The following is a 15,326-nucleotide window of genomic DNA, read 5'->3' as shown; positions in this document are numbered from 1 at the left end:
AGCCCTGTCTGGATCTAACAAGTCTTTTTTTGCAAGCTGGTGAACTTATATTTATCTCATGGCTAAAGTACCGAAGTAAAAGCTATAGAATCTTTGCGGGTGTGTATGTGTTATGTAAATGTGTGTGTGTGTGTGTGTGTGTGTGTGTGTGTGTGTATACAGTTGAAGGCTTTTATAATAGACATCTATAATTTTATGTTCAATTGGCAATTAAATCTGATTTAGTTTCCTTCTAGCTCACAGATATTCTTTTCATACCTTACTATGTAAATTTTCCTGTCTGGTTTTCACCTGAGTTGTTTCTTTTAATATGCAAATTTAAGGCTGTTTAGCTGACAACTGCCTTAGGGTTGTGAAACAGGTTATCAAGAATCTGAAAGTCTAAGATAGGGAAAAAATAGTCTTTAAGAATCTATAAGATGTACTTCTGGCTGGGCACGGTGACTTATGCCTGTAATCTCAGCACTTTGGGAGACTAAGGAGGGTGGATTACCTGAGATCAGGAGTTTGAGAACAGCCAGGTCAACATGCTGATATTCTGTCTCTATTAAGAATACAAAAATTAGCTGGGTGCGGTGGATAGTTGCCTGTAATTTCAACTGCTTTGGAGGCTGAGGCAGGAGAATTGTTGGAATCTGGGAGGCAGAGGTTGCAGTGAGCTGAGATTGTGCTACTGCATTCCAGCCTGGGCTGACAACAGCGAGATTCCACCTCGAAAAAAAAAAACAAAAAACAAAAAACAAAAACAGTACTTCTCTCAGCATGCCTGATATATCTATGTATTTATGTGTTGTGTGCAGTGTTTCACTAAGTAAAGTAAATGATTAAAATAAGATAATTAGGCAAATGTAATAGGGTAAATATTTGTAGACAAACTTGCCATAATTTAGAATCTAAAGTTATATTACATTAAAAATAAATATTTTGTTATTTGGGCATTTTCCCATAAAAATATGTTGTAGGAAAACATTCTTGCTAAAAAAGGTGACCTTTTAAAAAGGTGAATAATTTTTGTCTAATTCAAAGCTTAAAGGTTATGTATGAAACAAAATAGAAAGTTATAAAAATAAAGAGTATTTTTAGTAAGAAAGCTTAAAGAGAAATAATTTCCTGTTAGAAAGAATCTTGTATGATAAATTTAGTCCTAGAGTAAAATGACTTGGTTGTTTAAGGAGGAGAGAATTTCAAGACAAAGCAGAAAATCCAAGCATGTCATGAATGGTCTGTGTAAGTCACAATAAGAGGATTTATATTTTTAAAAACCCCAACAGTTTTATATGATCGAATTGTCACACTATTATTCAGTTTGGTTTGCTTAGGAAAAAAAGATCTGAAATTTTAAACTTACATCAGTTTATCTCTTTGTATGAGATCTTAAAGTACTTGTGACACTGAGTTACAGGACTTTGACTCCTGGGTGTGAAAAGGACACACCAAGTCCTGCTACATTTTAAACACTGTCAGCAGTTAAAGCCCATCTTCAGGCCTGGTAGAAGATACCAATCAAAATAAACTGCATTCTTGGAACGCAGGTCAGAAATTAAAGCTATTAAACTCCTTGGGGCCAGGCATGGTAGCTCACACCTGTAATCTCAGCACTTTGGGAGGCCAAGGTGGGTGGATCACCTGAGGTCAGGAGTTCAAGACCAGCCTGGCCAATATGGCAAAACGCTGTCTCTACTAAAATGCACAGATCATCTGGGTGTGGTGGTGTGGGCCTCTAATCCCATCTAATTGAGAGGCTGAGGCAGGATATTCGCTTGAACCCAGGAGCTGGGGGTTACAGTGAGCCAAGATCTCACCATTGCACTCCAGCCTGGGTGACAGAGCAAGACTCCATCTCAAAAGATAAAAATAAATAAAGCTATTCAACTCCTCTAGACCCAGGAACTATCATGGAAGAGGTAAGTGTATGAGATTATAAGGGCTGACTTTGAGAGATAAAATAAGTTCAGTTTCCTTACAAATTAATCATTAATATCAAAGACGTACTGATGCAGGACCAGCATATGGGCCAGTGTCACATTGACAATGTTTTCTTGAAGCATTGACCAACTTCTAAATAAAGGTTATAAAGGCTTATGGAATTTGTATCTTATGGTCAAGATTAAAATTTTATAGATTGTTTATAAAACTTTGAAAAATAGGGCCAGGCACAGTGGCTCACACCTATAATCCCAGCACTTTGGGAGGGCTAGGCAAACTGATCATCTGAGGTCAGGAATTTGAGACCAACCTGGCCAACATGGTGAAACTAAAAATACTAAAAATACAAAAAATAGCCAAGCGTGGTGGCAGGCTCCTGTAATCCCAGCTACTTGGGAGGCTAAGGCAGGAGAACTGCTTGAACCCGGAGGCAGAGATTGCAGTGAGCCAAGATCATGCCGTTGTACTACAGCCTGGGCAACAAGAGTGAAACTCTGTCTCAAATAAATAAATACATAGATAGATAGATAGATAGATAGATAGATAGGAAAAAATTATAAATTTAATTGACTTCATGCTGTTTTTATTAGGTCTTATTGTTTGGAGCATTAAATCTTCTCTCTCAAAGGATGAATGCTTTTGCCTTTTTAAAAATCCTTGAGTTATCACTTTGGTTAAATGAATGATCCTATTTTGTGATATCAAGTGTTTTAAACTTTTGATGTTTGACAAACTTCCAAAATCTGATTATAAATTATGTTTCTTTCTGACCTGATTAATCCTTTAAGACATTAAAGTCCAACAATGACATAGTTTGGCTTATTTGATATAAAAATTATACAGGAAGCATTGTCAAATATGAAATGGTATTTGGTTTTCTTTAGGCTGTATTTGTATAAATATGTTATTGGTATGTGTTCCAAAATTATGGGAAACTCCTATAATTCTGATATAACTTAGTGTACTTTATCAATAACAATTGTAATTCTTATGTTAAATTATTGTGTCCCATAGAGGTAACAAATTTCCTTGTCAATTGTATCTTTGACTATGGCTGCCCTAAAACTTTTGTCATTCACGGACAATTGTTGTCTTGCTTTGGTTCTCTTTAAGGTGGTTTTATAATCAGGTGTATAACTCTAACAGGTGTTTTTGTTTTTTTGAGATGGAGTCTGGCTCTGTCACCAGGCTGGAGTGCAGTGATGTGATCTCAGCTCACTGCAACCTCCACCTTCCGGGTTCAAGCGATTCTCCTGCCTCAGCCTCCCGAGTAGCTGGGACTACAGACATGTGCCACCATGTCCGGCTAATTTTTGTATTTTTAGTAGAGATGGGGTTTCACCATGTTGGCCAGGATGGTCTCAATCTCTTGACCTCGTGATCTGCCCACCTCAGCCTCCCAAAATGCTGGAATTACAGGTGAGAGCCATCGTGCCCAGCCAAGTGTTCTTAAAGACAGGGTTCTGATAGCTTTGGACATTGTGACATTACATTAGAGAAATAAACTTTCAGGACTCTGATGGAGAGCTGAAATGTTCATGAATATCAGGCAGAACAGGAGTTAACTGTATAAACTGAACAGATAGAAAAGTAAAGTAATCTTTTTGCTTTAAATGTTGCTGATTCTTTCGTTTGTATTTTTTAGAGTTAAGGAAACTTTTCTTTTGAGCTATTGACAGCTTTTTTACAATTCAGTTTACCCCTATGAACATAATTTGGGGTATATTTGTTTCTCTTGAGGACTAAACTCTGATTTTTTATCTTGCCCAAATTCCTATCTAAGGGGTCTGGGGAGTCATGCCCTACACACCATAAATTCTCATCAGATGGGTTTTATTTGACCCTGTATATTGTGACTTGCTTTCCAATCTGACTGTGGCATATTAAGGAAGAAAATTAAAATGTTTTACCCCAAAATATATTTCCTTGCCATACCTTGAAATTGCCCTGCAAAGTCTCTTGTGGGAAAAATCCACATTCTGTAGAAAATCATCCCCTTTCTCCGTTTTTTTCCTTCCTTTCTCTCCACATCCAGGAGATAATCAGCTAAGAGCCAGGCGCCCTTTTGGGTCCAATAAGAAACATTTTACAACGTGCTCTCTCTGAAGTCTGCTATCTGAGAGCTTCCTCTGCACATTAAAACTTGGTCTCTACAATCCTTTACCTTAACCTGGACGTTCCTTACTGTTGATCCCAGGTCTTTAGATAAACTCAACCAATTGTCATCCAGAAAATGTTTAAATTTACCTACAGTCTGGAAGCCCCTGCTTTGGTTTGTTCTGCCTTTCTGAACCAAACCAATGTATTTCTTAACTGTTTTTGATTGATAGCTCATGCTTTCCTAAAACACATAAAACCAAGCTGCACCCCAGCCACCTTGGGCACCTGTTCTCAGGACCTCCTCAGGGCTGTGTCATGGGCCATGGTCACTCATTTTGGCTCAAAATAAATCTCTTCGAATATTTACAGTTTGACTCTTTTCATCGACACTCTCTATGTGGCTTCCCCAGAATTTGGAAACTATTTGTGATTATTTTTAACTTACGGCAATACAGTTATTTGTATAAGTGCAGTAAGAATCTGTTTTCATTTTGCAACAGGACAGGATTGGATAAACTGGTTATTTTACCAAGGCTTTAACTGCAATAGTGAGCTTTCCTTTAAGGAATGAAACTTGACTTATGGAGCCAATAGAAGCCCTTTGGAAAACTGGCCTCATAACTTTGTCTATACAGTCCCTGTACAGGGTTCCTGATCTCTGGCAAGTAAAGAATCCTGGGCCAGGTGTAGCAGTTCACGCCTATAATCCCAGAGCTATGGGAGACCAAGGTGGGTGGATCATGAGGTCAGGAGTTCAAGACCAGCCTGGTCAAGATGATGAAACCCCATCTCTACTAATAATACAACAACAACAAAAAATAGCCAGGCATGGTGGCACATGCTTGTAATCCCAGCTACTTGCGAGGCTGAGGTGGAGAATTGCTTAAACTGGGAAGTGGAGGTTGCAGTGAGCTAAGATCGCACCACTGCACTCCAGCCTGGGTGACAGAAAGACTCTGCCTCAAAGAAGGAAAAAAGTTATATCACTCTCTGACAGGCCTGGGAGCCCCAAGTTTATCCTGGAACCTCAAGAGGTGAGAATCACGCAACTCATGGGTGTTTGATGGCACAGATTCATGGCTGGGCTTAGCTTTAAAAAATTATCATCTGAGATTCTTCCTATGAAACAATGTTCCATCAAAGCCAATTTAAAAACCTACGTAAAAAATAATTATTCTTGCTGCACTGTATACAAATAATTAGGCCAGGTTTAATAAAGCAAACCAGTCCTACCATGATTTGTCTTTAGTAAAAATGGGAAACTGGAGAGAGAGAAGTTATGTTTCGAAACTATAGTAAAACTTTTGTTAGCATCTAGTCTTGCCCAGTGTTTTCAATTTTTACTATTTTCTACAGTTTGGACCAAATTCTAATTTTTCTTGGCTACAAGTCTTCAAAATAATGTTTTCAATTTTTTCCCTTTGCTTCACCCCCGATTTTTCTTTTCTTTTTTTCTAAGATGGAGTTTCACTTTTGTCGCCCAGGCTGGAGTGTGGTGGAGTGATCTCAGCTCACTGCAATCTCTACTACCTGGGTTCAAGCAATTCTCCTGCATCAGCCTCCCGAGTAGCTGGGATTACAGGCACCTGCTACCACATCCAGCTAATTTTTGTATTTTTATTTTTTTAGTAGAGATAGGGTTTCACCATGTTGGCCAGGCTGGTCTCAAACTTCTGACCTCAGGTGATTCACTGCCTGGGCCTCCCAATGTGCCGGGATTACATGTAGGAGCCACCCCGCCCCCATTTTTCCTAATTTGGAGTCACTGAAACCTAAGCTGTGCTTTCATAAAGCCCTGTGAATTGAAGCCACACAACTTAAACCTGTTCACATACATATGTCACTTTCATGTCTGGCTGCCGAGGCATGGGCTTCAGAGTATGTGGCCTGTATCGATTTTTCCAGGATTGTTCTTTGGTTTGTTGTTGTTTATCTTTCTTCCTTCCCCTATTTCTCTTCATAGGACATGAGACTTCACAACCTGCTAAAAATGAGCTTTCCTAATAACTCAGGACCTGTCTGTCTAGGAGTAAACCATCCCAGTCATGAGAGGTCAGACAAAACCTGGGACCAGAGATGCCTTTTCTTTTAAAATGCTTTCGCCAAAAGAGTTTAAAAAGAAAATGGGGTGAAATGTGAGAGGAAAATATCCTCTTACATTTGTTTGTCTAATCCTGGGTGCAAACAAACCATCAGCATAAGAATTTCCATGAATTTTGCTCATGATCATAAAGGTTTCCCAAACTGGAAGTTCCCTGAGCTGGAGATGGGATGCCTTAAAGCATCTGTTGTTGTTGTTTGTTTATTTGTTTAGACAGCCTGGCTCTGTCACTGGGCTGGAGTGCAGTGGTGAGATTAAGGCTCATTGCAGCCCAGACCTGAATGGCTCAGGTGATCCTCCGGCTTCAGCCCCTTGAGTAGCTGGGACCACAGTCTCCAGCCCCCACACCTGGCTAATGTTTGATTTTTTCGTAGAGGTGGGAGTCTCACTGTATTCCCTAGGCTGGTCTTGAACTCCTTGACTAATTGATCCGGCCATCTCAGCCCGTAAAGTGCTGGGATTACAGGTGTGAGCCACTACACCTGGCCAAGACTTTTATACCCCTAATTTTAGATATTCTGTTGGTTCTTACTCAGAGTCGCAGGATTCTCCCTGAATGCCCTGCAAACTGCCATCCTGCTGGCACTTACAGGTCACTGGGTGTGCTTGCAGGCCCTGGGCTGGCACCTCGGGCTGTCTGCGCTGTCCCCACTGGATTTGGGCCAGTGCCTCCCCAGCCTCTCTGCTCTTTCTTTTGGGGAGCCTCAGGGACTTGCTGGAGCCATTTGCTAGGGCCGGTGCACCGTGGCCCCTCGTGGCCCTGCCCAGAGCTGGAAAACCAGACCTTCTGGGTGCTCCCAAGGAGGCAGCAGGCCTCCAAGCCCCGAGGCTGCAACAGCAGGAAGTTTGAGGCTCTTTGGGATCCACTGAGCTCTCCGGCAACCTCAGAGCAAAGGCAGCAGGGCCTGGCCACAGGCCCCACAGTTGCAAATCACATACGGCAGCTTCAGCTTGAAGGGAGGGTCCTGGGGACTTCAGGAAGCCACTAAAAGCCAAAAACGCTTGAAAGCAATGTCAAATGCTTTATCATTTTTAGCAATATTTCATTTCCCTCCCCTGTAATCCTTGGCTTTCAAGTTTTGCAGCAGGTGAACTCTTTATCATTTTAAAATAGATTTTGTAAACAGCATTATTGAGATGTAATTCACATACCAAAGAACGTACCCGATTAAAGTGCACAATTCAGTGGTTTTTGGTGAGTTCACAGTAGTGCAGCCACGGGCTCTCCTTAAAGGAGAGTGTGACACTGTGTAACTCCTGGGTGTAAGGACAGAAGCCTCATCTCTCTGCTTGGCTGAACACATCACCCACTTCCTGCCCCATGGTCCCCTGGGTCGGTCAAGTGTGCCTGCGGCTGGGCTCACCTCTGGGGCCCCCAGGTCACCCCCTTCCCGGTTGCTCCAACACTGACCACCCTGCCTGACCCCTGTTGATGGGGAACAGCGGCCTAGAGAATTTTTTTTCGAGACGGAGTTTCGCTCTTGTTACCCAGGCTGGAGTGCAATGGCGCGATCTCGGCTCACCGCAACCTCCGCCTCCTGGGTTCAGGCAATTCTCCGGCCTCAGCCTCCTGAGTAGCTGGGATTACAGGCACGCGCCACCATGCCCAGCTAATTTTTTTTTAAATTTTTAGTAGAGGTGGGGTTTCACCATGTTGACCGGAATGGTCTCGATTTCTTGACCTTGTGATCCACCTGCCTCGGCCTCCCAAAGTGCTGGGATTACAGGAGTGAGCCACTGCGCCCGGCGAAACATCATTGTTTTAATTGGGTAGCTGCAGAGAACAGAGACCGGTTCATGCTGCCCCAAGGCCGAGGGGGTTATTGTAAGTGTGAATGCAATGCCTCTAACAGATGGCCAGTGTGTCCCATAAAAGTGCAGAGCGGGTATAAAAGTGCATGAGGGGCTATAAAAGCGCAGAGTGTTTGAGGAAGGAGTTTAATATGGCGGAACAAAGGCATGGCAAACCGAGGCGCTGAGAGGCCAGGCTGGTGAAGTCCTTCGTGGGCTTATCAGTGGGTTAAACTCTAACTATGCCGAGCTGTAAAACTGCCCCTTCCACCCGGTGCAGTCGCTTTCCCTGGGAGGGTCTTGGCAAGTCCACAGAAGTGGTTCGGTGGCAGGGCAGGAATCCTACCTACTCTGTGTGGGGCCATGTTTGGGTGTGGGAAACAAGTCCTTTCTCACGAGGATGTCCCGTGGGACCCTGACCCTGCGGGGGGGGCGCGGCCCTCTCTGCTCGTCGGCCCCTTGCACTCGCCTCCCTGCGCCTGGGATTCTAACGTTTACTGGGTGTTGGCCGCTGGGCGCGCCTCTCCGAGGTGGTTCCCATTTTGCCATAAGGACTGGAGAAGGCATTGAAGGGCATAGTAGGGCAGAGGTGAACGGAGGGCAGGGAAACTCCTGTGCCTCTGCAGGGCCTGCAGGTGTGGCTGTGGGAGTGCCACGGTGGGAACTGGCGTTGGTGGCTGAGGTGCTGGGTGTGCCGTGAGCCTGAAGCAGGTGAGAAATTATGGGGGGGTCCTAGTTCTGCCATCCCCAGTGTCTTTGAGACCCAGACCCTTGGTGTGGAAGAAAGGAGACAAGATGTCACACACAGAAGTTCTGCTGAAAGCCGCAGTGTTGAACTGGAGCTGGAGGTTCTTGGTGAGGGTTCCGTCTTCCAACGTGTAGCTCTGAGTTCTGACTACAGAGAAGGCCCAGACATGCGGCCTTCTCTGGGCAGTGAGCACCCCAGCACCCAGACTGCGATCCCCAAAGGCCGCTTCCTACCAGTGGAACCCAGGGCCCTTTGGAAACGTGGCTCACCCCAGGCCTGGGCCAGGAAACATACAAAGCAGGCTCAGAGCATCCTGGTCAGCACGGAAGCTGCCGAGAACCGGGGCGGGAGCCCTCCCTGGGCCGGCCACGGATGTGTCACCACAAATCAGGGCCCTGCTCGGTCTGCTTCTGCAGAAGACAGATGTGTCTCAGAGTTAATTATTCCACTGTCACGAGTGGAGCCCGGCACAGCCACCTCCCCACATCGCACGGTTCTTTCCCTGATGGCCGAGGTGTGCACGGTCAGTTCTGGTCTTGTCTGAGCGGGGAGGCACGGAGCAGGGTCAGTGGGTGGGGTCAGAGAGCACGTGGGGCTGGGAAACAGAGTGGCCCTGACCAGCGGCTGCGTGCCAGGGATAGATGGTTACTGGGTGGTTCCCCTGGGGAGCTGGGCTATTGGTGGCCCTGAGCTGGCCCCATGTGGCACCCCCACCCCATCATTGAGGGGACACAGCCCTTGTGGCACCCCCAATCCATCATTGTGAGACCCCTTTGCAGCTCTCTACTGATGGGGGGCTTTGCTCAGAGGATGGGGTACCCTGGCTCCCCACCTGACTCTGAGGCAGGCCTCATCCGGATCTGCTCTTCTCTGATCTGGCTGCACCTGCCAGGTTCCTGGGACCCAGGCCTGGTCTTCTGAAGCCTCCTTGTGAGGGCCCCACCTCTGTCGAGACATCATGCTGGTCCCGGGCTCAGTCATCCTGGCTGCCACAGCAGACACCACAGACAGGGTGGCTTCAGCGGCAGACATGTGCTTCTCACGGTTCCGGAGGCCAGTGTGGCAGGTTCCTGGGGCGGGCCTCCTCTGGGCCTGCAGATACCGCCTTCTCTCTGTGCCCCTATGTGGGGAGCCAGAGTGGGGAGAGGAGGCCACTCTCTGGTCTCTTCCTTCTTACAAGGACATGACTCCCACTACAGGGACTCCACCTCCCTCACAACCTCCTCCAGCCCACCACGTCCCAGAGGCCCCACCTCCAGGTGCCATCATGCTGGGTGTTAGGTGCTTGGCCTATGGATTTTGGGGGCGCACAGTCCATTGCACCAACCTCTCAGCCTCTCCAGTCCCCCTGGGGGTGCTCAGCTCAGGGTCTCCATCCCATCACAGTCTCCCAGGGGGCCCTGAGGGGGCAGAGGTCCCCTGACCCGCTCCCACCTCTGGTCCCAGTAGCGTGGCTCTGGCAGCTTGTGGGCCCCAGGGAAGGGGATGGCTCATCCATGAGGCTCTTTCCTGCCCTGAGCCAGGCAGGGTGTTCAACGTGGAGTCAGATTCATGCCCGTCCCAGGTCACCCCCTGACCCCTGGGCGGGCACCCAGTGAGTTTCAGGACAAGACGTTACAGAGCTGAAGGGGAGGCCCAGACCTGTGTGATCTGGGATGGGAGGTGGGGGTGGGGCTGGTGCAGCCCGGCCTGGGCACTCACGGCATGCCCCGCCCACAGGTACTTCCGGGTCATCCTCCTCCTCCTCCTTGCCCTGACGCTGCTCCTGCTGGCTGGATTCCTGCACACAGACTTGGAGCTGCTCACACCGTAAGTCCTGCCCTGGGACCCCCAACAGCCCCGAGGGCAGAGCCGGGGACCCCAGCACAGTCACGCCTCCCCACCGGGCCTGCATCCTTCTGGAAGAGGAGGGTTGGATGGGCCCTTCCTTGGGAGACCCACGAACGTCTCCTGTGAACCATGAACCCACCCGGCCTCCGGGGAGGACTCTGGGGAGCAGGGGTTTGGGGGCAGAGCCAGTGTGTGCAGAGGGTACCAAGGTGTGGGAGGCAGGGCTGGAGGCCGCCTTCTTGCTCCTCACAGCAGAGGTGGGCCTGGCTGGGCCTAGGTTTGAATCTGGGAAGGAAAAGGTCAGACCCCTGCTCAGGTGAGACGTTGCAGCCCTGGGACCGCCTGGAGACCCTCTCCCTGACCTGCCTGGGACACAGCCTCTGTGGGGCCCCTGGTGCAGAGGTGGCCACCTGTGCCCACCTCACCTGTGCCCACCTCACCCGTGCCCACCCTGCCTGTGCCCACCTCACCCGTGCCCACCCTGCCTGTGCCCACCTCGCCTGTGCCCCTCACCCATGCCCACCTCTCCCATACCCATTTCACCCGTGCCCCTCACCTGTGCCCACCTCACCCGTGCCCACCTTGCCCGTGCCCCTTGCCTGTGCTCACCTCACCTGTGCCCCTCGCCTGTGCCCACCTCACCCGTGCCAACCTCACCCATGCCCACCTCTGCCCGTGCCCACCTCTGCCCATGCCCATCTCTGCCCGTGCCCACCCCACCTGTGCCCACCTCACCTGTGTCCACCTCACCTGTGCCCACCTCACCCATGCCCACCTTGCCCGTGCCCCTCGCCTGTGCTCACCTCACCTGTGCCCCTCACCTGTGTCCACCTCACCTGTGCCCACCTCACCCATGCCCACCTTGCTCGTGCCCCTCGCCTGTGCTCACCTCACCTGTGCCCCTCGCCTGTGCCCACCTTACCCGTGCCCACCTCTGCCCGTGCCCACCTCTGCCCATGCCCATCTCTGCCCATGCCCACCCCACCTGTGCCCACCTCACCTGTGTCCACCTCACCTGTGCCCACCTCACCCGTGCCCACCTCACCTGTGCCCACCTCCCTGTGTCCACCTTGCAGCCCAGCTGTGCCTCCAGGCCAGGGCTTCAGCCAGGCGCTGGGGGTCTTCCAGGCCCCACCATTCCCCAGCCCCTCTGGTTGGAGGAGGGAGGGGAGCACCAACACCCTCTAGGCCAAGCTGCTGGAGACAGGTACCAGGGTCCCTGTCTTTGCCCACCTCTGTCACCCCAGGCTACCCTGACCCCACCATCCTGGTCACTCCTGCTGGCCCTGCTCCGGGGCAGGCAGGGCACCTGCTACTTCAGGCCCACTGGGTGGGCATCATGATGGGGTCCCAGGAGTAGGCCCAGCATCCACTCCAGCCCCACATCTGGCTGCTGGTCCCAGCTTTGGAGTCCTTCCTTTTCTTGGTGTGAAGGGACAGCCAAGAAGCGCTGCATGTGTGGCTGAGGTCACAGAGCCAGCAGTGTGCCGGCACCCTGAAGCCAGGGAGAAGGCTGGGGTGACGTGTGGGGCAGATGGCGTAGCCCCTGAGGGGCACAGTGATGGGTCTGGAGGCACTGTCTCCATGGGGAACCCCGAGGCTGGGGCTGAGGGTCTCTAGGTTGGGGGCACAGTGACGGGTCTGGGGACGCTGTCTCAGTGGGGGCCCCCAAGGCCAGGACTGAGGGTCTCTGGGCTGGGGACACAGTGGAAGTTAGTATGGGTTTGGATTCCAGGGTTGGGGGTGTCAACTAAAGAATCATGACATCTATAAATTTGGAGGAGACTTTGTTTCTTATAAAGTGCAGGCATCCCACAGGCTGAAAGCACAGCAGCTGACACAGACTGTGAGTGGATACTTCGCAGGGGTGGGGTGGACGGGACAGGGGCTTACTCAGAACAGCTTGGCCAAGTACATGTTCAGCAGGTGAAGCCGGGACGGGAGGCCCTTGATGTGCAGCCTCTGAACCGCCAGAACCAGTCCGGGCCAGGGGTCCTTGCTCAGGAGACAGCTGCTGAAATGAGGCTCCTGTCCCAGTGCAGCTGCAGTTGCAGCCAGTGGAGCATGGGTCAGTGAGGCGCGTCTGGCGGGGGCTGAGTGGGACCTGGTTTCACGTGGTTCATCTCAAGGCCAGTGTTTGGCTGCCAGAGAAAAAGAGAAGCCTGTGGCCGGGAGAACCTGGCTTCTGCTTTAAGTGCAGCGTGCGTGACGGAGCCCCTGCCTGGCGTGGCCTTGAGTCCTGTTGAGGATTTGCTGTCTTATGGCCGCAGTCGGTTCTGCCAGGCTATGGTCTCTTTTTGCTAAAAAAAAAAAAAATCTTTTTTAAAATTTTACTGTAAGTTCTGGGATACATGTGCGGAACGTGCAGGTTTGTTACATAGGTATACATGTGCCAAGGTGATTTGTTGCACCCATCAACCCATCATCTAGGTTTTAAGCCCTGCATGCATTAGGTGTTTGTCCTAATGCTTTCTCTCCATTTTCCGCACCTCCCCTGACAGGCCCCAGTGTGTGCTGTTCCCCTCCCTGTATCCATGTATTCTCATTGTTCAATTCCCATTTATGAGTGAGAACACACAGTGTTTGGTTTTCTGTTCCTGTGTTAGTTTGCTGAGGATGATGGTTTCTAGCACCATTCATGTCCCTGCAAAGGACATGAACTCATCCTTTTTTTACGGCTGCATAGTATTCCATGATGTCTATGTACCACATTTTCTTTATGGTCTCTGTTTTAACATTCACGCTGGGCAGTTGCAGTGTCTAAACCGCAGAGGGGAGGGGCTGTGATGAGGTGTCTGACCTCCCATCCCATCACTGCTGGGAACTCAGTTTTAAGGTGTGTCTGGGGCCCCCTTGGCCAATAGGGGGTTCTTTAGTCAGTTGTGGGGGGTGTTAGGGTTTTTAGTTCTCAGGGGCACAGGGTTGGGGAAGCATGGTTATGGGAGATAGCTGGGGAGTGTGTGTTCAGGCCACCGGATGGGAGGCTGTGGAGTGGGGCAAGGGTTGGGGCCATGGGTTGGTGCTTACCCAGTGGGCCCCCGGCCCAGAGATGGGGGGCTCAGGTTGGAAGGTCTTTCTTTGGGGCTGTCGGGCCAGGGGTCGCTGTTGGGCATGGGTCAGGGCATCTGCACCCTTGCTGACATGGCGTGCGCCCTCCCTCCCAGCCTGTTTGGGGGTGAGGCCGAGGGGCCGCCTGTCACCAACATCATGTTCCTGAAGACGCACAAGACGGCCAGCAGCACGGTGCTCAACATCCTCTACCGCTTCGCGGAGACCCACAACCTCTCTGTGGCGCTGCCTGCCGGCTGGCACGTCCACCTCGGCTACCCCTGGTTCTTCCTGGCGCGCTACGTGGAAGGTGTAGGGTCGCAGCAGCGATTCAACATCATGTGCAACCACCTAAGGTTCAACCCGCCTGAGGTGCGCCTGCGGGGGAGGAGGGCGGGGCCTGCTGGGAGGAGGGCGGGGCCTGTAGAGAAGAAGGTGGGCCCTGTGGGGAGTAGGGCGGGGCCTGCGGGGAGGAGGGCGGGGCCTGTGGAGAAGAAGGTGGGCCCTGTGGGGAGTAGGGCGGGGCCTGTGGGGAGGAGGGCGGGGCCTGTGGGGAGGAAGGTGGGCCCTGTGGTGAGTAGGGCGGGACCTACGGGGAGGAGGGCAGGGCCTCTGGGTAAGGAGGGCGGGGCCTGTGGGGAGATGGGCGGGGCCTGTGGAGAGGAAGGTGGGCCCTGTGGGGAGTAGGGCGGGGCCTGCGGGGAGGAGGGCGGGGCCTGTGGGGAGGAAGGTGGGCCCTGTGGGGAGTAGGGCGGGGCCTGTGGGGAGGAGGGCGGGTAGCGGTCTTGACTGTGGTTGTGGGGTCGGGTGGTGTAGCCTGGAGGCTTGAGGGAAGTGGTGTAAGGCTTGGGGGTGAGGCGTGCAGAGAGGAATGGGGAGGGTCTGGACCACAAGCCCAGCTGAGCCAACCCCCGCCCCTCCAGGCAGTCCGTGGCCTGCAGTTGCTCTTGGAATGAGACCTAGAGCCCCACAGCCCCTGCCCAAGGGCGTCCCCAGCGCCTTCCTTCTCTGGCCCCCTCTGCTTCTGCACAGGCCCAGCTCTCCTCACCCTATGACCTTCACGCCTATGGTTGCAGGGCCCCCTCCAGTCCCTGGGTTCTCAGCATAGAGCTGGCCTTCCCCCAGGCCGTCCCTGACCTTTCTTACAGAGGAAGCAGGGCAGGGAATGTGGGTGGGAGGGCTGTGGGCAGGCACGGGTGTTTTAGGGTCACCCCAGCGCTCTGTGGCAAATGGCCACCAGGGGCTAGGTATTCAGGCGCGGCCAAAGGGAGACCAGGTGGTGACGGGCAGAGCCGGGCAGCCTGGGTGTGCTGTGGAGTGGGGGCCTTGGGGCAGAGGGACGAGAAGGGGCCGGGAGGCGGGGGAAAGGAAGAAGATAGGGGCAGGGAGGAGAGGAGGCCTCCCATCACGCGGGGTTTCTGAGGATGGAGAAGCAGACCGTGTAGTTGGGCGTGATTTTTTGCATGCCTTTACTTTCTGTGGGTGGGGTATGACCTCCGTGACCTCTGAGTGGGCACGAGAAGGTGAGTCCAGACCCACCCTGCGGGGAACCTGAGTCACCGGGCTTCTCCGGGCCTCACTTTCCTTGTGTGTTAGGTGGGTGTCACCCTGGCCCGTGGGCAGCTGGTGGAGTGCTGAAGGTCCCCTGTGTCCGGGCCCGCGGAGGGCCCTTCGTGCGGCGTCTGTGCCCCACGGCATGCCACCCTTTGAGGCCTCTGGGTTGCCTCCAGGTGCCAATGGGAGCTCCCTCTCCCGCCTCCCGCCTCCCGCCTCCCGCCTCCT

The 15,326-nt window shown here is 51.6% G+C and overlaps 1 protein-coding gene across 5 annotated transcripts in view; it reads left to right on the top strand.

Annotated features, from left to right (window-relative positions):
• GAL3ST2 (galactose-3-O-sulfotransferase 2) overlaps positions 1 to 15,326 on the top strand; it is a 30,829-nt gene that overhangs the window by 12,532 nt on the left and 2,971 nt on the right. For 2 of the 5 annotated variants that reach the window (XM_074398699.1, XM_003936781.4), the window contains exons 2-3: positions 10,386 to 10,475; positions 13,661 to 13,916. In XM_074398699.1, the coding sequence (XP_074254800.1) occupies positions 10,386 to 10,475; positions 13,661 to 13,916 (346 nt within the window). The other 3 variants (XM_039469567.2, XM_039469566.2, XM_074398700.1) reach the window with 3 other exon arrangements.

Source organism: Saimiri boliviensis, chromosome 5 (assembly GCF_048565385.1).
Source record: "Saimiri boliviensis isolate mSaiBol1 chromosome 5, mSaiBol1.pri, whole genome shotgun sequence".
NCBI lineage: Eukaryota > Metazoa > Chordata > Mammalia > Primates > Cebidae > Saimiri > Saimiri boliviensis.
The sequence above is the reverse complement of the archived record's forward strand: the minus strand, read 5'-3'. Positions and strand labels throughout refer to the sequence as shown.